The 25,523-nt window shown below is 39.8% G+C and overlaps 2 protein-coding genes across 2 annotated transcripts; both read right to left on the minus strand.

Moving 5' to 3' along the window:
* Window positions 1-243: 243 nt before the first annotated feature.
* On the minus strand, window positions 244-9,204 carry pptc7a (protein phosphatase targeting COQ7 a). The gene is made up of 6 exons (XM_034692462.1): window positions 8,631-9,204; window positions 6,384-6,563; window positions 4,909-5,107; window positions 2,721-2,844; window positions 2,498-2,627; window positions 244-2,365 (listed from the first exon to the last, which is right to left on the minus strand). The coding sequence occupies exons 1-6, from the start codon at window positions 8,830-8,832 to the stop codon at window positions 2,307-2,309; spliced, it is 894 nt and encodes a 297-aa protein (XP_034548353.1). The 5' UTR covers window positions 8,833-9,204; the 3' UTR covers window positions 244-2,306.
* A 1,691-nt stretch (window positions 9,205-10,895) lies between these two features.
* ppp1cc (protein phosphatase 1, catalytic subunit, gamma isozyme) lies at window positions 10,896-16,865 on the minus strand. Its single transcript, XM_034692114.1, has 7 exons — window positions 16,479-16,865; window positions 15,997-16,128; window positions 14,709-14,939; window positions 13,832-13,936; window positions 12,860-13,083; window positions 12,179-12,313; window positions 10,896-11,568 (listed from the first exon to the last, which is right to left on the minus strand). The coding sequence occupies exons 1-7, from the start codon at window positions 16,531-16,533 to the stop codon at window positions 11,479-11,481; spliced, it is 972 nt and encodes a 323-aa protein (XP_034548005.1). The 5' UTR covers window positions 16,534-16,865; the 3' UTR covers window positions 10,896-11,478.
* Between the last annotated feature and the right edge of the window lie 8,658 nt (window positions 16,866-25,523).

Raw genomic sequence — 25,523 nt, forward strand, 5'->3', positions numbered from 1 at the left:
CTCAGTATGCCCACACCTGAGGAATTTGAGAAAACACACACACGTTGCTGAAGGCGTTCTCTCAGCCGGAGTGAAAGGAGGTAAACTGACTGGATAAAGAGCCAAATGAGATTATGTCTTGTTGGTAAAATGCTGCCCTAAAGGCATGGAGTCCGCCCCAGTGAGGAAAACATTTCTTCAAGGTATGATTCAACCATCAGGTGTGCCAGGGAGTGCTCCTGTCAGTCATCAAATACAACAGGATAATAAATATTATACTCTTTATTTAAATATTTACAGATTTGAAAATGTTTTTACAGAGCTTACACAACTGAACTGTACACCCAAAAAATATATATACAGACACTTGCTCTGGTTGTAACAAAGAGTTTGGAAGAGGAGGATGAGAGACAGGGGGAAGGTGTCAGGGCAGTGATGATGAATCAGGAAACGGGAGCCTCAGAGAGAACAGTGAAGTACCGTCTGATCAGGAGAATTGCTTTGTATTATGGTTAAGGCTGTGTAGATTGTCCTCAGTGCTTTAACACTTTACTGCCCATGAGCCTCTTTGAAAGAGATGAAACCTGACGTTGCAGTCTTCCAGTGTGAATGAATCAGATTAAGAAGGGGCCAGTCTGTTAGACAGTGCAGAATGTAAACATCCACCTGAAGACCCACAGGGAGGATTTTCTTGGTGTGTGATGGCTTCATAACTATTCCTAATCTTCAAAGAATAAAGGTTGGACAGGCTGAGTGGAGGGTTAAGACAGCAGGGTATGATTGGAAAGCTGTTCTCACTTGTATGGCTACTTAACAGTTTCAGGCTTTGTGCTCAGAACCCGGCACACAGTCGAGAGTTTTAAGAAGTTGTGGACGTTTGCCAGTATCAATAACACCTGATACAAGGCACATCATTGTAATATTACACAAAATACAGATTTAAAAAAAAAAAGGATTTCTACTGTGGATTAGGTTGCAGTAAATAAATGCAGAGTGCAAATCTGTAGTGATGTAATGGAAACATTGACCTTTCCTCAGACCCGTCTTGTGAATGTGCCTTTGGAACTTTACAGCAGAAAGGATGGAGAGAAGAAAAGGAAGGGCTGGATCTAAAGCTACTCTGATGAGGTGATCAGTCTGAAGAATTCAACGACCCCACTGAACAAAGAAGCTACAAAAATACACTTTTGGTCACATGACCAACTTCCAACTTGAGCTCTTTCAGATATGCTTCTTAAGCTTTGTGCGTTTAAGGCTGTGACACTAAATCAGCCTGGAGGATACAGAAGAGTCTGCAGCCTCCACATCCATTTCATAGACAGTTACACATTTCAATTCACTGACAAGCACATGTGCATTCATAACACACACTCACACACACACTATGTACTCACAAGCAAGATTAACAGCAGCTGTAATATTAAAGGGAGGGCTTCAGTTTGAAAATATGTGTGTGGAGGCTTTTTGACTATAAAATCATCGTCCCAGTAATGAAATTAAAAACAGTGTGCACAATTTGAATCCCACTGGCACTGAAAAGGCAGCTGCCTCTCGTCTGCATCAAATCTTATTGAATGACCCTTTGAAGTCTAACCACAGATGTAGAAAGTTCACATATCAGTACACTCGTTTTTTGCAAACATTCAACGAAACATCCCCGAACGGCTCACAGGTCATTACCTAGAAGCAAACGTGCTCCCTGCACCAACATTCAAAGTTCCAGGCCCATGATGAAGGTTTTTTTTAACAACCCCTGTATCATCAGGAACACCTGCGTACACAAGGCAGCCCATTTATTGAGCCCCAATGCTGCCGTATCCTGTGCAGTTCCCTTATCAACACCACTGATGGACTGTGTCTTTCCCATCCAGCAGACTGGTGGGAAGAGGTCGTCTACAGGTGTACGCCTAGCGCCTGGCCACAACAGCCTCCATTTGAATCTCCACTTCCTCCCTGCGCAAACCACCCAAAAGAAAAAAAGATGACTTGTCCTTGTCAGACAGGATCGTCATCTCCAATGCTGCCCAATGACTGCTTATCCTGCGCAATAGGATTAACCAGTGAGCACTGGAAAACTGCAAAGATGCCAACACTGCAGCCAGGCCAAGGGGATGTTTCAGGCCTCTCGTCCTCTTATCCATTCACTCTCTGATGTTCATGATCAGAGAGGAGAGGGAGAGGAGGGTTTTTTTTAGGGAACAGAGGGGATTGATGGTCAGCTGGGGGGCCGGGGCACAGTGGAGTCAGACATGTGGGGGGAAGCATGTGACGTCAGCCCTTCATCCTGACCAGCAGGATAGCAGTCCTGTCACGACTTCACACAGACTCTAGTCGGTGTATTCTGCCACTATGGACAGCAGCACTGTGATGTCATCAGGTTTTCCTCCTGGACAGAAAAGGAAAGCGTCCCGTTAGAGTGCTGGATTTAACATTTCAGACTAGAATATACAACCATCATGTACCAAAATCCAGCTCCAGCAACTTCCATTTTTCATTGAGTTACAACTGAGACCATTACCTCGTACATTCAGTCCGTTGTCACAGGCAAACTGTGCAAAAGGCGACATGTAGTTGGGGTCATATGCGAGCACGTGGGCCTGCTCTGCAATGCTCCGTGCAGTCTGCTGGACGCTCTCATAGTTTGAGTTCTGAGCAGCAAAAACAAAGAAAAGTTAAAGATTGTATTCCAGACTTATCCATGGGTCCGTCAGTGAACCATTTTGGGCCTCAGTGCAACTTACCTTGAGTTTCTTCAGCTCCTGCAAGATCATGTAGTCTGGCATGTTGTCAAATAGCCCGTCGGTCGCGGTGAGGATGATGTCCCCCAGCTGGACGTCGAAGGAAGAGCTGTCTGCTGCGTCAGGGCTGAGAGCACAGACCAGGTGAAGTCAGACAAAGAACACAGTGAAATCAGCATTTAAATGAACAAGTATATGAAAGTAGAAACGTCAGCAGCAGCCAGGTTGTGACACATTAATTCATCCTGTTTAAGCTTTTGCACTTAAACCGTCACACCCATGTACAGGAAATCTGTCCCATCTGAGCTGATGGATTAATCTCAACCTCTAACCCTGCGTTTCCTCTACTTGAGATGTACTCATTTATTACACTACGTTAGTATCACCAGCAGAATCCTTCCTGACAATGAGGTAAGAGCCAGACTCGAAATGCTACAGAGTTTACAGTCAGACTACAAACACGATCACATGTGCCGGTTTAGGATGAATGAGAGGAGTCATCATGGGGGTTTTGGAGAGGTGCACGAATGGCTGTTTCACACTCAAACTGGTGGAGACAAAGCCGGACCGCAAGAGTCAATAACACGTCTTAGAAGATGTCCTTGCCCTGCTACACATCCTCGGGACAATCATGAATATTATTATTATAATTCATAACAGGCTGTCTGGACTGCATCATGACACTGAGCCAACAAGAAACAGACTGTCCTCTGCTTTGTGAATTCCAACACTTATATTTGTAAATCTATGAATTTCCGTCCATGTGTGTATCAGGAGAGAAGTTACCCTTCATCATTCTGTTGTTCAACACTTCCATGTGTCCCGGTCATTTCTCAAAGTCCACCACGGACAGACACTTTGGATGATTATAAAGTGAAACATGTTATCTTCAACTCTAAACCCGAGGATAATCCTCCGGCAAACTACGCTGGCTTACGGCTAGAAAGCCAAGTTAATGAGAACCCGTCACCATGCTGATGGAAAACTAATAGACAAGGAAATATACACATCTCAGATTCACCTGTGGTGATCTGTCATATTAAAATTAAAGATTTAGGGGCCTGTTAGCAGTAAAATATATAATTAGCAGAAAGATCAAAGAATGTCTGATGGCACTGTCCTCGCTCTGCATCATCAAAATCAAAAATGTTTTTCTCTGTTCGACACTCAAAGGAATGTTTTTCATGCAATTAAGTTTTGACCCTTGCACCTTTCTGTTAGTTGCTTTGCTAGAGGTCTAAGATCTGAGACCTAATCTGCTACTCCACTCTGTAAATCAGTTTGAGTAAAGCTTTCCACTAAATGACTAAAGTGCACAAATTAAAGAGAACATTTCATTTCAAGCTCCACATTGAATCCACAACTCCCGAACCTCTGACAACAGGCTGGTTGGACTTGATTCTGATTCATTATGATGAATAAAAGTCTTAAAAAGTCTCATTATTTAAGAGTTATGTGCTGAAGTCTCATCTTCCCTCAGTTTTCCAGACACGCATTTAAGAGGCTCAAAATAATCTGCTTGGTGCGAGCCTGAGCGAGTAGAAAGGTGGCTGAGCCTGCTGCTGCAGGATTGGCTGTGGACTCTTCAGCCCACACAGACTTTGACCTGGGTAAGAGGGGAAGCTGGGCAAATATCCAGCCTCTGCCCTGCGCTCTACTGACGTCTACTGCGCTGCTTTTTGGCACACCGCAGCAACGAGACACAACAGCACGTGGCTCCCAACACACTGCTACTCTACAACTCTGCACAGGGCAGCCGCTACATTCACAAAATGCCACTGCACCGAGGACACAGAGTGTTCTTCAGGGCTGTTTCTTTCAGTAATTATTTCTTTGGCCTTTGCCTTTATTGGATTGTCCAGTGAGCATGGATAGGACAGAAAAGGGGGGGAGAGGCAGGAAACATGGGGAGGAGTCAAAGCAGGGATCGATGTGGCGGAGACTTTGCCAGTATCCATGTGATGTCTGCTCACTGCTAAAATAAGAGACCTTGCAGGACTGTCTGCTGCTTTCATGGGCTGCGTCATCAAGCATCTGATTTGTGTTGTTAGCAGGATGTGTAAAAACAAGAGTTATCTGATCTCTAATGTGTGTTTCACTGCTGTGTTCACTATTCAGAACAACAGCCCTGTGTCTGTGCATGTGTTCAGAGATATGGAGTTAAGGAGGTGTGCTCTGCTGGGTGTCTCACCTGTCACTAAGGACAGCTCCCTCAGCCCCAGGGGGGGCGATAGACAGCTGGAAGGGTGTGTTAAAGTAGTGCTGCTGCTCGTCTGAACGGTGGACCACTTCCCCTTCCCGGACCACCAGGAAGCCTGAGTCTCCCAGGTTGGCTGTGTGCAGCCGATGGCTCTGCCGGTCCAAAACCACAATGCATGCCGTGCTGCTACCTGCAGAAAAACACAGACACAGGCCTTCAGATGATTTATGTCAGCTTGCCGACAGCAAGGTTTACTGACACGATGGTTCAGTGTCGGTCATAAGATCAGCACTCCTGCCAAGAGGAAACATTCTGGATTTGAAGACACAATGTTAAACCTAAATATTCTTTCATTCACTGCAAGTCATAGGTGGTTATTGTTTTGTTTTTCAATGTAGTGCACATTCATTTTCATGGGTTCAGCTGCTGATTCATTCCTTTGCTGCTCGTCATTGCCCACACTCTCTTCCCAATAGCCTTCACTCCACTTTAGGGTTCCAGTAACTCAGAGTAATGTAACAGCGCTCCAAACACAATCCTAAGACTGTAAATCAAAATGCAACTCTGTTATCATTCATCTTGTTTTCAGCTTCAGAAGATCCCGGCTCTGTTTCTGCGAGCTCCATGTATTGACAACACTGACACTACCTAGCAATTGGCCCCAAATGGCCCCCACATCCCGACCATAGAATATGACGTTCCCTCCCACCAAGAAGATGCTGAAGAGGAAACATGAGCTGGTGGAGCTCGTGCAGCCACACCCTGCCACTGACTCATCTGGCACGGCACACCAAAATATGCTCTTTGGGATCAACCTTCAAAACCCCCTCTTGCGCTCTGACTCACTCCCTTTCTTCTCGGTTTTCTCCCCAGCAGCACAATTGCACATGTCGCCAGTCTCAAGAACATCCCCTCAGCCGTGGAGGCACAATACAGTGTTGTTTTCCCCAATGCACATGTGATAAAGGGGTGGAAAAGTACTGATGCTCCAGATCCGTTCCCAAAACGTTTGCTCGCTGATGTTTCATGTCCGTGCACGCAGGAGGAAAAGGATTCTGGAAGTGAACTGTACAGGGCAGGTCGGGATTCGGGACATTCCCAGGACTTCTTAATGAGATCTGGCTGTTCTGACTCATGGTGAAAGAATCTCCACGCAGCCACCACTGAACCAAACAGACAGAGACAAACAACCAAGCCTGTGGTTGTGTCATCAAATCCAGACCACATGGAAAATATTTGATTAGCGAGCAGCGTATGGTTGAACACAACACTGAGTGAAGTTTACAGTCGAGTACAGTTCATGGGATGGACCTTGATTTGTTGGGGACACTTCTGAACGAGGTAACTGAAACTGTGACTTTATACAACATGTCCAAGGATTCTTGAGAGCCTTCTTTCACTCATTACTGCACAATAATAGAATAATAATAGAACTGAGACCTCATGTTTCCAGGGACTTCACTCACCCAGCAGCGGCACTTTGTTCTGCAGCAGCTCATAGTAGCTGGTCGTGAGGACTCCCACAGGATTGCTGGGAATAAAGCGTCCCTCCTTCACCAGCCTCTCACATGTCTTCATCAGTGTGCCTGAAAACTGAGACGGGTCCACTCCATAGTCGCGCCAGCCACCTACTCCATCTGCTACACCTAAAAAGGCAGAAAGGTGTTTGAAACAGTTAGATATGATACCTTCAAACTCGACTGTCATGTAACTAAAAACTTTTACCTTTCCTTATATTTGTTTTCTGTGCAGTGCATAAAGCTGCATTTTAAAAAACAGGTTGTTCTACATATTTGTATACTTTAAAGTCCTCAGACTTGAGTGAAACAATAACAGTGCCATGCAGCTGCACGAGTGAGAAAAACAAAGGCCACTTTCACTGAGAATGGAAGAGAACATCCAGTACAGTAAACAAGACAGTCCAAGAAGTCATGGACATGTCACAGACTGCATCACACACCCTTAGACTTCACCTTTGACCCTTTACTTTGATTTTTTCTGATCTGATCGCTTAGTCTCACACGCTAGTCACTACATATTGATAAATGATTCGACATTCACTGGTTCAGAGCACTTTGTGCACAGATAATCTACTTTACCTCCACAAAACAATAAATGTGTGATCCCAGCGTCCATGCAAATCGTATCATTGCAAGCCTGCACTAATCCTTTTAAAAGGGCATGCAATGCTTTGTTGGATAATTAAAGCACTTGTTCCTTAAGAGTATTTGGTCTGCAGCAAGGTTTTCCAAGAAAGGAAACTTCAGCCTTGACAGTCCCAGGGCTGACCATACAAGGATGGCCCTCAGTGCCTCTCAGCCTTTTGCCAGCACACAGAGAAACAGGCCTGCACAAAGCAGACACTAACACATCTACAACTAATCAAACTTTCCCAAAATAACCTGGCCTGGTGAGATGTGATGTTTTGTCTGATCCTTTTGTGTCTCCATTAATTCAGTATGCATCAGCAGACACACATTCAATAGCGCTTTATAGTACTACAGAGGTGCTGGGTCGTTCTTTGTATGATTCAAGACTACATGATCCATGACCCTGAGGCTGTAGGGTCATTTTAACTCTACTCAACTTTATTTATATAGCACCTTTCATACATATAAACATGCAACCCAAAGTGCTTCACAAAATAACAGAGACAGAAAGAACAACAATAGTAGAATTATAAATAAATACTTCAAAGTAAGATAAAATAAAATCAACACAAGAAAATTAATAAAATTAGTAAGAGAGGAAAGAAAAGTTAAACAATAAGATATGTTGACAAGATCAGATGAATACAGGGAATAAAATAGATACATAATTAAATAAGATAAATAAATGTTAAAGCAATGATTCAAATAATAATAATGCAGTCCAGGGCTAAAAATAAATTACTCCAAATTAAAAGCTAGAAAACACCCACACCACACACCAACATTTTAGTTGTTGTCTAATTAATACAACAGGTTTAACAGGCTGTGATGTGTTTTAAAGTTGTGTTTTAATTTGAGACACTGATGTTATGTCAGCAATGGAGCACCTTCCCATTCCTGCATGAACTTTATGGCGCATGGTGCCTCAAGAAAGCGAGAAACATCCTCAGGGACCAAAAACGGCCTGGACATGACCTGTTTGAACTTCTGCCCTCGGGTAGGACATACAGGGCTTTAAAGACAAGGACAAACAGGGTGGAAAACTGGCTTTATCCCTGAGCAATAAGTGCACTAAATGCCAAGTAATGCAATATAAAATGGGACTGTGTAATCTTCCTGTTCACTGAATGCCTGCCTGTTGAATGTTGAATGCTGGATGTGTTTTGTGTTTTTATTTATTTATGTTTGTCCACTGTTTTTATGATTTTTTTTTAAATTTTACTATTGTTCTTTTAATGCATCTTTTTGCACTGAAATGGGTTTCACCTCAATTTTGTTGTACAATGTACTTTGACAATAAAGATATATTCTATTCTTCTTTGTGAAAGCACTTCATCATATAACTGCACCAGCACTTCCTTAGACTGTTAAACTGTGCAACATCATTTGATTGCATGTGGATGACACTTTTTATCTGGGGCATTGTTTATAATATTAATATTAATATTAATATTAATAATAATAATAATAATAATAATAATAATAATAATAATAGTTAAACTGTGTGACCTCTCATCACTCCCTGGTTGGATCAAGTCTTCACAGCAAACAAAGCAAACTCACCCAGAACATCCGCGGATCTGTGTCGGGCGATGAAGCACGCGTCGTCCCCGTAGCACATCCCTTTCTTCAGGATCCCTTTACGGAAGTCCTTACCGAACCCGCAGCTCGCCGTCACCAGGCTGTAATCCCGGCTGTCGGTCTGAGAGAGTCCGCCGATGACAGCTCTGGCAACCAGTCTACCGTAGGACAGCACGGACAACATCCCCTACAGTCCAGCTCCCACCAAAACCAACCAGCAGAGCCAGCAGCCCTGCTAGCTTAGCGTCAGTGTGGGAACACTATGTGGACTTGCTAACGAGGCTGGAGATGAGAGGCTGCTAACCAGACAAAAACAATCACAAAGCCTTCCTGACAGAGAGAGAGAGAACGACACGCAGACTCAGAAACAGCTTCAGAGTTTAGACAATACAGAAACCTCTTCCGCTCCAAGTGAGCCCTAAGTGCTGGTTCTTCGTGGCCATGGTTCCAGGTCTGCCAGGTCTGCCTTGCAGTCACTACATAACACTGTCTGTGGACGCTGCTGCCCTGAGGCCCCACACACATACACACTCACACACACACACACAACACACACACACACAACACACACACACACACTCTGCGAGGAGGTCTTGTGACTGCTGTGACGTCAGACAGCATTACGCAATGTGCGTTTCCTAATAAGGAAATGTTGCTTCCATCCGCTTTTGTAATACATTATACATAATATAATAATAATAATAATAATAATAATAATAATAATAATCATGATAATATAATAATAATGATAATAATAATAATAACAACAATAATAATGATAATGATTATATAATAATAATAACAATAATAATAATAATAAGGATACTATAGTAATAATATAGTAATAATAATAACTATAATAATAATAATAATAATAATAATAATAATAATAATAATAATAATAACAAAAACAGTAATAATAATGATAATATAATAATAATAATAACAATAATGATAATAATAATAATAACAAAAACTGTAATAGTAATGATAATATAATAATAATAATAATAATAATAATAATAATAATAATAATAATAATGATAATATAACAATAATAATAATAATAATAATAGTATTATTATTATTATTATTGTCATTATTATTATTATAATATTATCTTTATAGCACCTTTAAAAACAAATGTTTACAAAGTGATTTGACAGACAGCTGGTTCAGATAACTAAGTAAGTATTTAGACAGCGAGGAGGAATTTTAACAATGCAAAATAAAATGCAACGCAGTAGGTTAAAAGGAATACACGTAAATTAAATAGATGAAGTGGTGGGACAATGGACCAGTAAATCATTGTTGAGAGTTTTTTCAAGGCTAAATAGATAATAAATACATATAAATAAATAAATAAATAAATAAATAAATAAAGATGGATAAGTAAATAAAACAGAAGCATTGAAAGGGCAATAAAAGAGGTTTTCAGAATAAGAGGACATCGGGAGAATGAGAAAAAAGGATAAATTAGGAACATTAAAATAATAAATGAAAAATAAAAATAATTATAAATTAAACAATAAATAATCCAATAAAATAATCAGATACAATTTAAGACAATTAATTAGTTGGATAAAAACTAAAAGTAATAATAAAAATAGAAGTAAAAGCGGTTGGAAAGATAAAGTTGCATAAAAGCAAGTCTGTAAAAATGGGTTTTAAGAAGAGATTTAAAAGATGTCACTGAGGAGACGTGCTTTGTGTAAGAAATAACTTTATATGGATTTAAGATTATATTTTACATGTGCACACTACAATGGGGCTTGGGTGAAGACAGAGGAAACAACCTCTGAAGACAAATGTTAAATTAAAAAAAAAATGCACTTTGAGAAACCTACAACAGTTGTTTCTGTTTAGCCTCGAGTTCTGTTTTTTTAATATATATATATATAAATGTAATTATTAGTATTATTAAAGCTGCTGATGGTAGGAATGGTGTAAAAACGTTACTTTTTTCTGCTGGGTTTGGAGAAAAGGTCATAATACCAATCAGTACTTATCGGTAAGTGGACTCATTTGAGACTATTATTCATTACTCACTGTTGAATTGTGATGGCGTGCTCATCCCAATCCAGCTTTTTTTTTTTTATAAAAACTGAACTGTAGAACTGATTGTTTATTTTTATGTATTAATAAGAGCCCCTTTGTTCACGAAAATTCATTATTCAGCATTATAATTAATTGCAACAAATCTGGATTTGAAAGAAAGTGATCAAGTCAGGAACAAACGACATCAGGTTCCAGTTTTCCCCCTAAAATACACTCAGTTTATTAGAAAGATTTAGACATTACAAGATTGCTTGTTTATTCATTTAATTCAGCACAAGACTTGTTTAAAAGTGTTATGATGCAGTGTAAAGTCAATGTCTCGTGACAGTGACTGTAAATAAATCATACATAATATTTTACACAAGTAAACAGGTGTTTGTGACTTTTCCCCGTTGGTTTAATAGCCATTATTACCCTTTACTAACAGTGAGAAAGAGATGAAAAATGGATAAGACATTGAAAAAAAAATTGAAAAATTGTGCACAGCTTCAAACAAGGCATTCCTGTGCATAAGTAGCCGTATTGTTACATTTTTCCTGATTGAACAGTCATATGTGGCAAAGACTAGCTGCAAAATGGAGTGCAAAACACCTGAGGTTTTCATGGTGACATATCAATTTACCCCTGTGGACAAAACAACAAAATATTTTGTTTTCATCGAGTAGGAGTGAATATCTTTTCAATATTGGCAGCATGAAGGAAAACCAATCCTTCAAATGCAGAAGACGAAAGCAGAATTGAGGAGTGAGACTCCCGCCTTTTGTCCCCCGTCTCATTTCTTGGCTTGCTTGGTGACCATGTTGCGAGGGGGGGTGACAGGACGGCTGCCGTTGGGCTTCTTCTTTTCAGCTGGTTTCAAAATCTACAAAGTAAGAGTGTGAGATGTTGACAAAGCAGCACTTAATTTCCTTATGCAGATGGATGAATTGTAGGAAATGGGTGGGACATTTTTTATTGCTTCCTGTTTCATTATTTTCACATTAATGAGTAATGGATATGAGTGAGGGATGATCCAAATAGATAAAAGATAAAGTGCAGGCTGAAAGTTTTTTTTTTTTTTTTTAAAGAATGCTGAAGCTGTGGTCTTAGATTTACGTAAAAAGTAGATCCGTCTGCACACCAGGAGCTGCTCCAAGATGCATTTAATGAAATATATCACAACAAGTGACGTTTCAGGCCGTTGCCCTTCATCAGACATTAACTATTGACAACACTTGTGGTGAGATATTTCATTTATTGCTTATTGGAGCAGCTTCTGGTGTGCAGACTTAACTATTTTTCACATTTTAAATCTCTGTACAGCACCCAGTACTTCAGGTTCTGGATGTACATGCCACCTCTACCTTATCTTGAGATTTACAGAATTTTTCTCCCTCATAATCCAACACAGGGCAAAGTTCTCTCAGCAGTTCCATTGGAACTTTTCACCATATGAGTGTAAAAAATGTTGCTTATTGACTTAAGACACTAACCTGAAAGGAGCACATGAGGGTCTCATCCACGCTCATCATGGCACCAGCATTATCAAACTCTCCACAATAGTTGGGCGCTGAGAACAAAGTCACGAGCTGCCTTTTTGCAAAAAATTCATAGCCATCCTCAACAACCTACAAGTGAGATCAAAACAAACCAGATAACACATTTTAAAACACCTCCTTTAACAAATTGTAACAGTATGACATGTAATGTGAAGGTTGTCAGATACAGTCTGTCAGAGTATCAGAGTAGTTCTCAATCCAGTGGGTTCCCACGCTGAGTTGTAGCATGATTCATTAATACAGTGAGAAAGTAGAAACCTTTTTCTGTCACCCACATGGTGTTTTTTTTACACTCTCACAGTCAGTCATGGAATACATTTTCAATTTCAATTTTTTTTGTGTCAAATAGAACAAAGTAAAATTTCTCAATTGAATGGGTGACAGCTACGACAGGTAACAGCCAGCTATGGAGGTCACCAGAGTTCACAAGTGGACGTAGCTTTTTTACTTGCATCATTACATAAAAAGGTTTGACAGAACTGTCCAATGTACACCGCCAGATCTTTGCACAGTGTGTGATGTCCTGCAATCCTTGGATCAAGTATGTCAGCCTGTCCAGTGACCTGCAAATATGAAACAGTGTTGTTCTGTTTAGAATGGCAGGGATGTGATTACCTGATGGGCACGACAGATCAGATCCAGATCATGCTTGTGCAGGAACTTGGCCACAACCTCTGAGCCAAAAGTAAACGAGACACCCCTGTCGTTCTCCCCCCAGCCCAGAACATCCTTGTCTGGATCGGACCAGAGCAGATCGCACAGCAGACCTTGGTCAGGGACATCAGTGGGGCGCATGATGCGTCTGATTTGCTCCATGGACTGGAGGTCAGGTGACAGTCCTACAAAGAAGAGAGGGAAAAGTACAAATTGACTTGCTGATTAGAGGTCAGTGCCTACCACTCATGACTGTGGCATGTCAGCTGACAATCTGCACAGGCAGCATTTCTCTACTACAAGTTAAAGAAGCTGACTTACAAGGTAGACTACTTTACATGCTTTTCATTATGTTGCGTTTGTCTGAGTGTCATGGGTCCCTGTGTAGCTTTAGCATCGTCTTTGACATCTTTGAAGGCGTGGGTGTTTCCCTACTCCAAAACCTGCTTTCCCTACAGGCACGTTTTCAGGTGATTTTCACCCGGCAATAGTGATTTTTTGTTTCTCTCTCCTGCAGCTGTTTGTGTGTCTAGGAGACTGTGCCTTCACCAGGGAAATGTCCCAGGAATTGGTGGACTGAACACCAAGTCTCCAGTTTCATCATTTTTTGTTTTAGGAATTTTTGGCCCCGAATTCCAAATTTTTCTGTAATTTTGGGAGCATTCTTATAGAGTCTCCCCATGATACTTTTTTTTCATTTTGTTAGACATGGCACAGTTGAAATAAAAAGAACACTACTCTAATTTGTCTGTATTGTCATATTTTGATGACTTAAGTACTTTTTATTGGGTATATTATATCAGGTAAAAAAACACCAGGTGTTAGTGATGGTGTTACTAATTTCAGCGATAGTGTTCTAGTGTTAAGCTAATCTCAATGTTTACTGAGATTAAAGGAAATGTGAATGAAAAACATCAACAACACAACTCCCACCTCCATGACAGCAAAAGATCTTCTCATCAACAATGGCAGAAATAGGGAGACAGTTAAAACAATCTGTGAAGGTCTTCCAGAGCTTGATGTTGTATCTTCGTTTACCTAAAAGATCAAGAAAGAAAAAAAATTATTTCTCAATTCAGTCTCTTTCAAAAGTCTCTACAGCTACAATGGAGGCAATACCAAGGCCCCTCTTTTGAGGAAGTACCTTCTACTTTGAATGTAGGAGGTATACACTATTTTATTCCTCAAAGTCTGCTTGAAACGTTACTTTGAAATAAAGCTTATGGTGAGGGCTAGTTTACTTTAGACTTGTGTCTAACTCAGGCTTCAAATGTTGGAGAAGTGATACACCGAGTTCGTCTGTCTCTCTCTCTCTCTTGTTATTTGCATGAGTCCCATTCATGCGGGTAACTAACTTTGAATCTTCTCCCGGGTTTGTGTGCTCTCCTGCGCTCCACTATGGGTCTGCTTGAGTCAAACAAACAGTATCATCATCAGTCATAACGACTCTCTTGGTATTATTATAGTTATTATTCATATTATTGGTGTTATCTTAATCGTTGTCATAGTTGTTATGATGTCAAATTTGTCTAAGCTTCTCTATCTTTCACTCCCCCTCTCAGCCTAAAGTGGTCTTGGTATATGGGTGTCCACCTATCAGTTTAGCAAAAGGATTCTCTCTGTAAAATTATTTTTTTCTTCTCCAGCATCCAAGCATTTGCTCATCAAGTTGGGTCTCTTTAAATTGTACTTCTGATAGTTCAGTTTGGACCTGCTTTATACATTAAGTGTCATGATTTGTTGTTCTTTAAACCTAAATACAGATTGACTAACCCACTGATTTGGTGGTCAGAGGGGTTACTTTACTCACACTCATCATAGAAACCATATATTCTGTTGATTGAAGCACACTCATGGTTTCCCCTCAGCAGGAAGAAGTTCTCTGGGTATTTGATTTTGTAGGCCAGAAGGAGACAGATGGTTTCTAGAGACTGCTTCCCCCTGTCCACATAGTCACCCAGAAACAGGTAGTTGCTTTCTGGAGGAAACCCTCCATACTCAAACAGCCTCAGCAGGTCATAGTATTGCCCGTGGATGTCACCTACAAGACGAGAAGAAATCAGAGATCTTACAGCAATAAAATGAACATCACTACCATTTTTAACTAGTCCCATCAGGTCAGCGTTTTAGACTGCCACAAGCCACAAAGAATGTTTACAAGAACTCTTTTGTTCCAAGAGGAATTAAATTATTAAATTCTTAGATTGCAGAATCAAACCTAACTTTTTAATTTTAGCAAGCTCTTAAAATAATAAACTGTAGCCCCCCCGCATCCAGGGTTTACAGGGGCTTTCCTAATTTTTTTATGTCCTCAATTGTAGGATGTATATATGTATGTATGTATGAACATGTGTCTATGTGCATGCGTATGTGTATGTGTATATATATATATATATGTGTGTACATGCAGTGGCGGTTCTGGGGAGGGGCCAACATGGGCCAGTGCCCCTGAAAAACTGAACCTGGACCCCCTGTGGCCCCCCCTCCACACCAAAATAATATTATACAATAAAAAAAGCTTCGGTATCGCGCCGATGTTACAGGCGGGACACATGCGTGTGGCACTTGGTTCCAGTCCCTTAGAGCACTAAGGGACTCATGTTGAGTGTAAAAAGGGATAAAGGGATGCACTGATGTTTTGCCAGTTTGTTCTCAGCCAGTCCTCGTCCTTCTCAGTCTCTTTTGTAAGGGTTGAATGTGTCCCTCTGATAACACCCTTGGCCCCAGCCTGGCCCCCCAAGTAAAATTGGTCTAGAACCCCCGCTGTATACATTTGTATCTTTATGTATGTGTATGTGTGTGTATATATATATATATATATATATATATATATATATATATATATATGTTTTAAATTTTATATCAGCTCCTTTAAGGAATTCTGCAGGCCATCCCCGTGTAGGAAGAACCCCAAGCGCTCTCTCTGTACTTAAATGTTGTATTGTTTGTTTGTCTGTGTGAAGCCAAAGGCAATTTTCCACATTGTTGACAAATGCAATTCTGTATTTATACTGTAAAACGTGACCGACTCATACGAAAACTGTCTTCAATATGAGCATAACCATACATGTACATATTTTGTGATAAGTTTTACTTACCACAAATCTTGAGCGGTGCCTCCAGCTCCAGGAGAATGGGTTGACTGAGGAAGATCTCCCTGGATTTGAGGCACAGTCCACGGATCTCATTCTCCTGCAGCTGTACATTTTTGCCAGGCTTGGCTCCTCTGACTGCAACAACAACAACAACATCAGAGAAACATGAGGTCAGAAAAATAACAAAGTTAAGTCCAGATGACTTGAAATTCCTGAGGCTGTGTGACAGATGGACAGCACACAGAGAGAAATGGAGTTAATGTGAGAAATACATTTATTATTGAAATGTGCCCTGCAGGTTCATGATATTTTCAGCCCTGTATGGTGTACATTAAACCTTATTTTCAGCAGTGACATATTGAGGCTAGCTCCTTCTGTTTGTTCCCTGTCTCGTGTTGGTAAACATGTTTAACACTGTCAGCTGCTGTCACACACAGAGAGAGCTGCAGAGATGGTTTTAAGGTTATATCACAGTCTTTCCTTACCTTCTAAAAGACGTTGGATGATACTGTCTATGTTGAGTTTATCCACATCAGCCATTGCGACGTTGTTTATAGTGAAACTGGTTCAGTCAGATCCAGGTCTTGGCGTTAACACACTTGTGAAAGCTAGCTAGCTGTCCTCGTTGAGTCCCGGCTGAGGGTGAAGATCTCGGCCTGTCCTTCTATTTAGCTTCCTTTAACACTTTGGAGAATATAATAAGCTTTTTGGATATCACAACAAAAAAAAAATCTTCATTCAATGTTGTCTTTTGCTTTGAAACAGGGTAAAATAATAATGTGTTCCGCACTAGCCTTTAGCTAGCGCTTACGGTGTCCCCTTCCAGTCTCTGCCGCACCTTGAACACAGAGAGCCGCTTCAAGAGGCTGCTGCTGCTGCAGGCTGCAGGCTGCTGCCCCCTACCGGCCTGGAAGAAGAAGAAGAAGAGCTCCCTTTGTGTTTTTACAGTTTTTTTCGACTGCATGAACACTAAAATCAGAAGTATTACACATTTACCAAAACCTTACACTCAAGGAGCAAAACATCGGCCCAGATTTGCACCACTATAAGCACACTGTCAGCCTCACACTTTTTGCAAAACAATACAAACAGTGATTTGCAAAACACTAAACACACTTCTATACATTAGACCAGTCATGTCCAAAGTACGACCCGGGGGCCAATTGCGGCCCAAGGTCCATTTATTTATGGCCCCAAGCTTCCATCTTAAATCGTGTTATTTATAGCAAAGAAATTAATCACCTTCTGAATCATCTTCTGAATCATCTGAACATTTGCAGTTTCTTTCAAGCGCTGAATCAAAACTAAAGTCAATCCAGAAACGTCTCAAAAAACTTCATGTGGACTACTTGCATAAAAGCCAAAGCACAGGGGATTCTGCAAGACGGCAATAAAGGTGAAACACAAGAACTCTTAAAGCTGACAGGTTTTCAAATTAATGTTTTTATCATGATGTGAAATCTGATAAATGTTCTTGATAAACTCTCTTCACTTACAGTACTGTTATCACTGAGAAGTAGAATGACTAAAAGTGTTTTGGGTTAAAAACAGCAGCGTGTAACTGGTCCAAACAGAATTAAGTCATATGAAACACATGGTTTTAATAAATGATTGTATAGTTTTTACAAGAGTGTTTCCTTTTGCAAAGGATCTGGGGTGTTATGCTACTTCTGTGTGGTTGTGTGAATTGTGTGTGGTGTTTTAAAAAAATGGACCCTGCTTTCAAAATTGTGTTTAAGCAATCGTAAAAAACTGAAGAAAAAAAAATGCTTAAAAACATAAATTGCAGATTTCACTCAGATTTACGTGATTTGCTGCTTGTATTTTGTCATTAAAGTTCTTATCAACTTTTCCATATATTACAAATAAAACAATAATGAAAAGAAAGAACAAAACAATAGAAAACAGAGATACAAAATACTGGGATACATTGCACAGGCCAGACAGACAATCACAAACATAGGATAAAGGATACTGTCTGTAGTGTTTGTAAATGTATCATTAAAAATAAATTTAAAATAATAATAATTTTAAAAAAGGAGCATCGGCCACACGAATACAACATTCAAGATAGAAGACATGCCAGGGACACATATTTCAGGTAGAGAACCATTAAAAAGTCGATTTTGCATGATATGTCACCTTTAAAAACTAACAATCACAGGGTTATTAAATGACCCAGCGTGGACCAATACAGCCCAGATAAAATATTGGCTTAACTTGACCCTGTACCAATGACTGGTTTTCACCCTGTTGTCATTTTGGCATCACTGTTGGTTTACTGGTTCAAACACACCTTCTGTTGTGCAATTTTACAACCACAGAGGCTGACTAAAAACAACACCATTCAATACTATAGGGTAAACCATCCTGTTGCTACTGGATGAGCAAAAGCAGGTGTTGTATTGACCAACCACAAGACAATTTTAAACTGTTTTTATTGTGTATTGGAATTTTCCAGTTAAATTAAGTTTGAAAGTTGACTTTAAAATACAGAAAATTCTGATTATTAACACCATTGGAAAGAAAACAGAGTCAAAGTGGATCTAGATGAAGTGTAAACCTAGAGTTTTAATATTTTGAGGTAACAATACTGCACAGTCAACACTGGACTTAAACACAGCCAACCATTCATTTAAATATCATGCCTCAAACAGCTTTTTCTAAAGCAAGGACAGAAGTAAAGATCTATTCCCCTGGAGCAAAATACAAAGAGTAATTGTTGTTATCTCACTCTGGGGCCATTTAATCCTCACAGGCGTGCATGTTTAACCTCCTGACCACAGGAAATCTCCCACATTGTCAAAACATATGGTGGTCAAATCTTTGTTTATATTTGTGAGTGTCATACTGTTTAACTGTTCATCAATACACAGTTAATCTTAAATCTTAATTCATGTTTTTATTTGTGGATCAAAACTTTGAAAGTATTGAGGATGGCCTCCTTTAGGTTAGCACCTATAAGATAAACAGTCATCTCTGATGGGAGGGGGAAAATTTAAACAAAGGTAATATATTTGTCTTAGGGTTGCCAGAGACCTGAAAGTTTTAACATTGCTTATTTCTGAGTTACAAAAAACATGTCTCTCACCTTTTAGTTTCTTACCTAAGATTGTGAAAAACACATACAGCTAATCGACCCTGGTGCCTCCTTCAGCGTCTCATCGATCTCTACTTGTTTGACATTCAAACAGTCCTCAAAGAAGGATGGCAGAGATGGTTGAAACAATCTTTATTATTGTTTTATCTGACAGATATTCAAATCTTTTGGTTGATAAAATGTAAGAAAAATAGACAAGAGAAACATCAATCAATCCATTGTCCCAGAAATCAGTAACAACAGCAGCTCATTCATATCTGAGCAACAGTCTAATAGCAAAGATTACCATTTACATTAGATAAGATGAAAAAGGAGGGAAAGTAAAAGTAAGTAGCACAAAATTATTGTGGTTTTAATTCGTCACGTTCAGGTCAAAGATTGTCTCAGCATTTTAACCTGTAAAATTACTCAAAAAATTAAATTGAGTATGAATCTTGCACAATTCATTGCTTCAGTTAGAACATCTTCTATGACCACACTTACAGACATGCACACAAACCCACAAACACAGAGAGGGTCACCAAAAGCTGCTGAAGTGTCACTCAGGTCAGTGAAGCTGTTTCTGATTGGTCCATGATGGTAGAAGCTGGCAGAGGTTTTGTCTCTGCAGTTCTGCACAGTTCGCACTCCGACAGAGGGAAGTGCTCAAACTCAAAGTGAAAGAAAACATTAGGCTGAGCTCTGACGTCTTTGAACTCCTGGATCTGTTCAAACATGGAGAACACATTAGACAACTTCCCTCTGCTTTCTTCTTTCCTTCATGGATGCCTGCAGGGTTTGACAATGACACTCTAATTAGATCCAATACTAATGGCACAATCATCACCTGGCTCTCTACTTCAGCTTCACTCATTATCGGTTTTGCTGTGACACATGCGCTTATGATAACGAGCCAATGATCAGCAAACTTAGCAAGCGTGGGGACATTAATTGCACAACAGGCAAGGTTTATTCCAGGGCATGCATTTCATTAGAGAGGATTACAAACACTGTCAGTTTGTTATTGAAATATTTACTCATGCCTCCAATTTTGTGAGAATGCGGACTAAGCCTGGGGAGGGTGTGGTCTGGTGCCCCCACTCACACAGTCCCATGATCACATGAGGGATTATTTTATAAGGCCTGGGTGATGACAGGATGGTACACTGAGCCCTGTTTGATCAAAAGTCCCCCGGAGACAAGGATTAAGTGGAGCTATTTACATGACTGCCAAGGAACTGTGAAAAACAGTGCAAGGGGATGCAGGGCGATGACATCATATTGCTTGGATTCACAGGCCTCTCGACAGCTGCTGTCTAACTCTAGTTGTGGATTATCTCTCCAGCACTTGTGTATCTCATGCACAGGACCTCTGGCTCTCAGTGTCAATTATTTCTTTATTTTGTTTTAAGAGGATTCATGAAATCATGGAATATGAGGCAGATGTTGCTGTGTCTTAGTGTTTGGTTCAGATCCTTCTGAGAAGACCACAAACTGCATTCATCTAAAAAAAAAGCATGAACTCATTTGTGACGTGGCCTCTACCTGCTGTGCCTCCTCTAAATAGCTTTTTTTCCTCTACCTTACATTCCTTGTCCTTGTTTTCTGTTTCCTTTCCTTCTAGCTCCTGTCCCCCCCCCCTTACCCACAATGCAACAATTATCAATGCGAACAGCTTCTTTTTATTGGAGCATCATGAGCAGAAAAAAAAAATCAATAAATCATCAATCATATAACTGGAGTGCTGTTCATCAGCCTCTGGTTGATCTGAATTCAATATCCATACGCATATTGACAGTGAAGATATTGATCCAATACTATTGGCATGAGTAGAGCTATATGTATAATTCATCAAAGCAAGTCATGACAGTCCAATTCTACTGGTAATAGTAATCTTTAGAAAGAAATTAACCATGCAGTCCATGCGGGTTGTCCAGTGATACTTATAGAAAGATTAAACCCAGTAACAATGACATCTGTGTGCACTCACCATGTTTCTCCACTCACCATGTTTCTCCACTCACCATGTTTCTTTACTCACTGTGTTTCTTCACTCACGTGTTGCTGCATGAAGACTACACAGTTTTCTAGTTGCTGTATAATGAAGGGATATTCACAAAACAGGAAGTAGCCTAACATACATCATCACATACACTAGCAGACAAAAGTTTGGACACACCTTCTCATTCAATGTTTTTGATTTATATTAATTATCTTCAACATTGTAGATTAATACTGAAGACATTGAAACTATGAAATACTCTGGTTTTACCATAATCTGGATTACAACAGTAGTCAAATAGGGCTATCCATTGTGTACTAACCCTACCTCTGAACAACACAACTGATGGTCTCAAACACATTAAGAAGGCAAGTCATTCTACAAATGAACTCTTGACAAGGCTCATGTTAATTAGAAACCATTCCAGGAGACCACTTCATGAAGCAGACTGAGAGAATACCAAGAGTGTGCAAAGCTGTCATGAAGGAAAAAGGGGGCTACTTTACAGAATCTAAAATATAAAACATATTCTGCTTTGTTTAACACTTTTTATTAATTAGACAATTCCATATATGTTCTTTCATAGTTTTGATGTCTTCAGTATTAATCTACACTGTTGAAAATAATTAAAACAAATACAAACCCTTGAATGAGAATCCTACAAACTTTTGACTGGTACCGTACACATCATTGAGGACCAAGGTCGACAGGTCACAGTGTTGACTTCTGGAGGACGATTGTTTCTGAGACTGACAGTTGCACCTGATGGATTCCATCGCCCAGATGTCCCTTTGGGGCTCAGCAGGGACCAGAACCACATCATGATGGTTGGTGTTTTCATGGCAGCAATATAATCTGAACTGTTGGCTGAACTTTCCTGAGCCTTAAAGGACTTTCTGTGAGGCAGCAAGTCATGCTATGGACAATATTAGTCTGAAACATTGTTTATTTTTCTTTCAGAATGAGTGTTTGTTTTTTTCACTCGGAACAATGTTAGACAGGTATCAAATGTATAGATCTATAGATAGATAGAGCAATAGATATATAGATAAATAGATGGATGGATGGATAGATAGATGGATGGATGGATGGATGGATGGATGGATGGATGGATGGATGGATGGATGGATGAATTGATAATTCAATATGTCATGAAAAGCCCCAGTGTGATTGATGACCGTGATTAAAGCTCCATTCTGATTGGATGTTCCTGTTTCCATCCTTTCCTGCTGTACTGTGAGCAGTGGTTCTTTACACATACATCATTGTTGTTTTTAAGCTCTCCCTTTGTCCTCCCTGCTTTAAAAATCCAAAAAGTTGGCAGAAAATGCAGACATAGAAATGATTGTTTAAGATGTTGACATTTTCACTCAATAAGCAGATATTATGCCTGGATTAAAGCATCACAAAAACAGTGATTATTATTGTATTTATTTACTGTTAGTCATATATGTTGAACGTGGAGAAGCCCAAACATCTGACTCTGTTATTTCCTGATCCATGATGCATTTCCCTCTTCTGTCCAGTGGGTAGTGCTAGCACCCCACAGCTTTCAGCCTCTGAAACCTGTTCAGTTTATTTCTCAAACTCAGACCTAAATACATGTTTTTACATTTGGTGTTTAAAGCAGATCTAAAACAAATACTATGGTTCCATATATATGAATAGAGACTTTAAGTATGATCCAATTAAATCACTTGGAAATTAAACTGCACGTTCTTCCAAATGAGGTATTTAATTATGTTGATATCATTTCTATTCATAAAAAATGCAAGACATTATCTCACTTTCTAATGAATATTTGAATTAACTTTCATATGGTCCACTAATCACCAACCCAGCAACATGTGACTCATAATACAGTCGAAGTGCAGATGCAGAGTTACCTCCATTATCATGAGTGTGTTCACAGGTTGAGTGACACAGGAACAATGTGTAGGTTCTTATAAGGTGTGATATGATCGTCATAGTTTGTCTCTGTTGTTGGCAAAGATAAAAACACAAGAGTGCACCCTCCTGAAGAAGAACGGGCTGCACACTCTGATTTTTATTTCTCATCATCAGGGAAAAGTCATGTGTGATGCATATTGATGCATATATTCATGGTTTCAAAACATCACCTGTGCTCCTGCAAAGAGAGCCTTCATGTTATGATGCATTTGTACCCGTTCAACCAAGCCAGGTATCTGTCACATTTTGGCAGGCCTTCATTCCTTTGGTTTATCTGCTTGATGTTTTGGTTGAAGTTAAAATGTTACATATTGCAGATCAGACTTTAGTTCCTAAGGTCTTTGTAATGGTTTACATGTTATAAGTTTCTTCAGGAATTAATCTTGTACTGATGACAACCAGTGAGTTTGAGAGAGCTTCATAATCACTCTTTGGTAAATTATAAGAGAGACTTCAGAATAATTTGTTTACCTTTGTGTTAGTTTTGCATCTTTTTCTATCTCCTTGTGTGCCTCTTTGTAGTATTACGTGTGTTTGTTTTCATTTGCCCCTTTGTGGATTGTGTCCCATTTGTAACATTTGTGTCTCTTTTCTAGTTTTATTAACACTTTCCTGTTTTTGTCTCTCTTCTCTTGTTTTTTGTCTCTTTTTGGTCCTTCAGCACATTTTTGTTGTAGCTTTGTGTCCTTCATTGACCTTACACCAAATACCAACAGTCACTTAAAGCAGAGGCCGTTGTCTCAGGCCCCCCTGAGCCCTGTAGGCGTGTTCAGTAATAAATGTACACAGTTTATCCTCCAGAACTACAGGAGTCAAGGTGTCTTGTGTAAACTATAAACATGGAGCCGTCTGTAGGATTTTGGTTTTCTCTGTGTTTTTTCATTACCAACAAACTGATTATTAAAAACCCTCAACCATCATAGATATGCCATTTAATTTAAATATACTGTCAGCACTTTCAAAGATTAACAGTGACTTGAAACCCTTCATTCGGTGACCTCAGCAGAACAATGAGTTTCACAGTCTGGGATAATTTCCCTTATGTGCCCACTGTCCTCATTTTAAGTAACCATACATTACTTCTTAGATTAAGCTTTTTCAGAATGATGTGTTAATTAGAACGGGGTCAGAAGGACACTGGAGGAGGCCCGCAGTGCTTCATTGACGACAGCAAACGTGGGGTCAAGATTAAATTTAAAAAGTACAGAACTGATTAAGTCCACGTGATTCAGCAATGTTCATAAAAATTTGGATTCAGCAGCCTGACAGAAGTGAAAGACTATGAGAGTGGAGATTGTGGGTTCAGGTCCCACCTGGCTCCCCACAGAGGCTGGGTGCTCTACATTCCTAAGGTGCCAGAACAAAGTGTTCTATCCGACATATGAAAATGTCTGTAGTTGCACATTTCCCTTCTCTGCTGGTCAAAGGAAACGTGTCTGATGTGAAGAGAATGTGCAATCAGACACGAATACAAGGTCAAAAATTAAACCAGGAACACGGCAGGATGGGTAGGAACTGTAAGTCATTACTCACTGAAGTGTCCAAGACCAGGGCTTCAGCGTGTTCCCGTGTCACACTCCACTCGGAGGCTGATTTTGCACTCATCGCTGCCTGAAATGTGAGCAAAGAGGTTTTGCATTGAAGATAAAAACAATAATTCCTGTACAAAAATGATCAGATCCTCTGCTCAGTATTAATCAACATTCATGTTTCAGTTCAGATAATGGATTCTCTGAACCTTGAAAAGGAAATTTCAATATTACCAAAAAAAGACAGGTTTTCCTTTTTCATACTAATCACCTTTCTCTGCAGCTTAATGAGTTTTAACATCAAACATGGTCTCATAGTGCTCAGATGTGAAGTCTGATCTTCTGACACACACCTATCTTTCCCATTATATTTGATTCTTGCGATAATTCACCTCAGAGCTTCAAATAAAATGCAATAAGCAAAACTTTTAATAATCTTCCTTCACTTTACCCTTAGGTGTTTGTCTGTGACAGAGAATATGTCAGTGTCCCCTGAGGAGCTAGAAATATGATCCTTGAGAATATTTTGTTCTAACCTGGACTGATTTTTATAAAAGATATAAAGTAGAAACTATACAGTATACTGTGAGGCTTGTTGGTAGAGCTCGGGAGTGGAGCGTGGATCCGTTTTGTCTTTACCTTAAGTCAGTGTTAAAGGTATAATTCATCAGGAGAACACACCATGCTTTATAACCTTGCTTCTAACAGTGTGATGTCAGCAGGGGGAGCACCTGGCACCAGCACTGAAACAGTTCAGCAGCTTGTGTGTGCTCTCTGACCAGAGGAATTAGTTATTTTAAATAGACAGATAGCACCCTCATGCTTTAATAAGTTAGACAAAGTCACACAGGCAGCAGTTTGTATCGACTAAGAATGGATCTTACTTTAACTTCTTATAAAAAAAAGTGCAACTTTACAGTCACATCATTCCTTGGACTAATCTAAAATCATATTTTTTGGGTCTTATACA

The sequence above is a fragment of the Notolabrus celidotus genome, chromosome 9 (genome assembly GCF_009762535.1).
Source record: "Notolabrus celidotus isolate fNotCel1 chromosome 9, fNotCel1.pri, whole genome shotgun sequence".
Taxonomy (NCBI): Eukaryota; Metazoa; Chordata; class Actinopteri; order Labriformes; family Labridae; genus Notolabrus; species Notolabrus celidotus.

Bases quoted from the DNA above. Each gene is read 5' to 3' on its own strand.
- pptc7a (XM_034692462.1), bottom strand. From the start codon at position 8,832: ATGTTGTCCGTGCTGTCCTACGGTAGACTGGTTGCCAGAGCTGTCATC. The intron at 6,564-8,630 runs GTGAGTTTGCTT...CTGCCTTTTTAG, and splicing joins CAGATCCGCGGATGTTCTGG to GTGTAGCAGATGGAGTAGGT. The intron at 2,366-2,497 runs GTAATGGTCTCA...TTTTCTGTCCAG, and splicing joins CAACGGACTGAATGTACGAG to GAGGAAAACCTGATGACATC.
- ppp1cc (XM_034692114.1), bottom strand. From the start codon at position 16,533: ATGGCTGATGTGGATAAACTCAACATAGACAGTATCATCCAACGTCTT. The intron at 14,940-15,996 runs GTAAGTAAAACT...CTCGTCTTGTAG, and splicing joins GGCACCGCTCAAGATTTGTG to GTGACATCCACGGGCAATAC. The intron at 13,937-14,708 runs GTGAGTAAAGTA...TTGATCTTTTAG, and splicing joins ATATGGTTTCTATGATGAGT to GTAAACGAAGATACAACATC.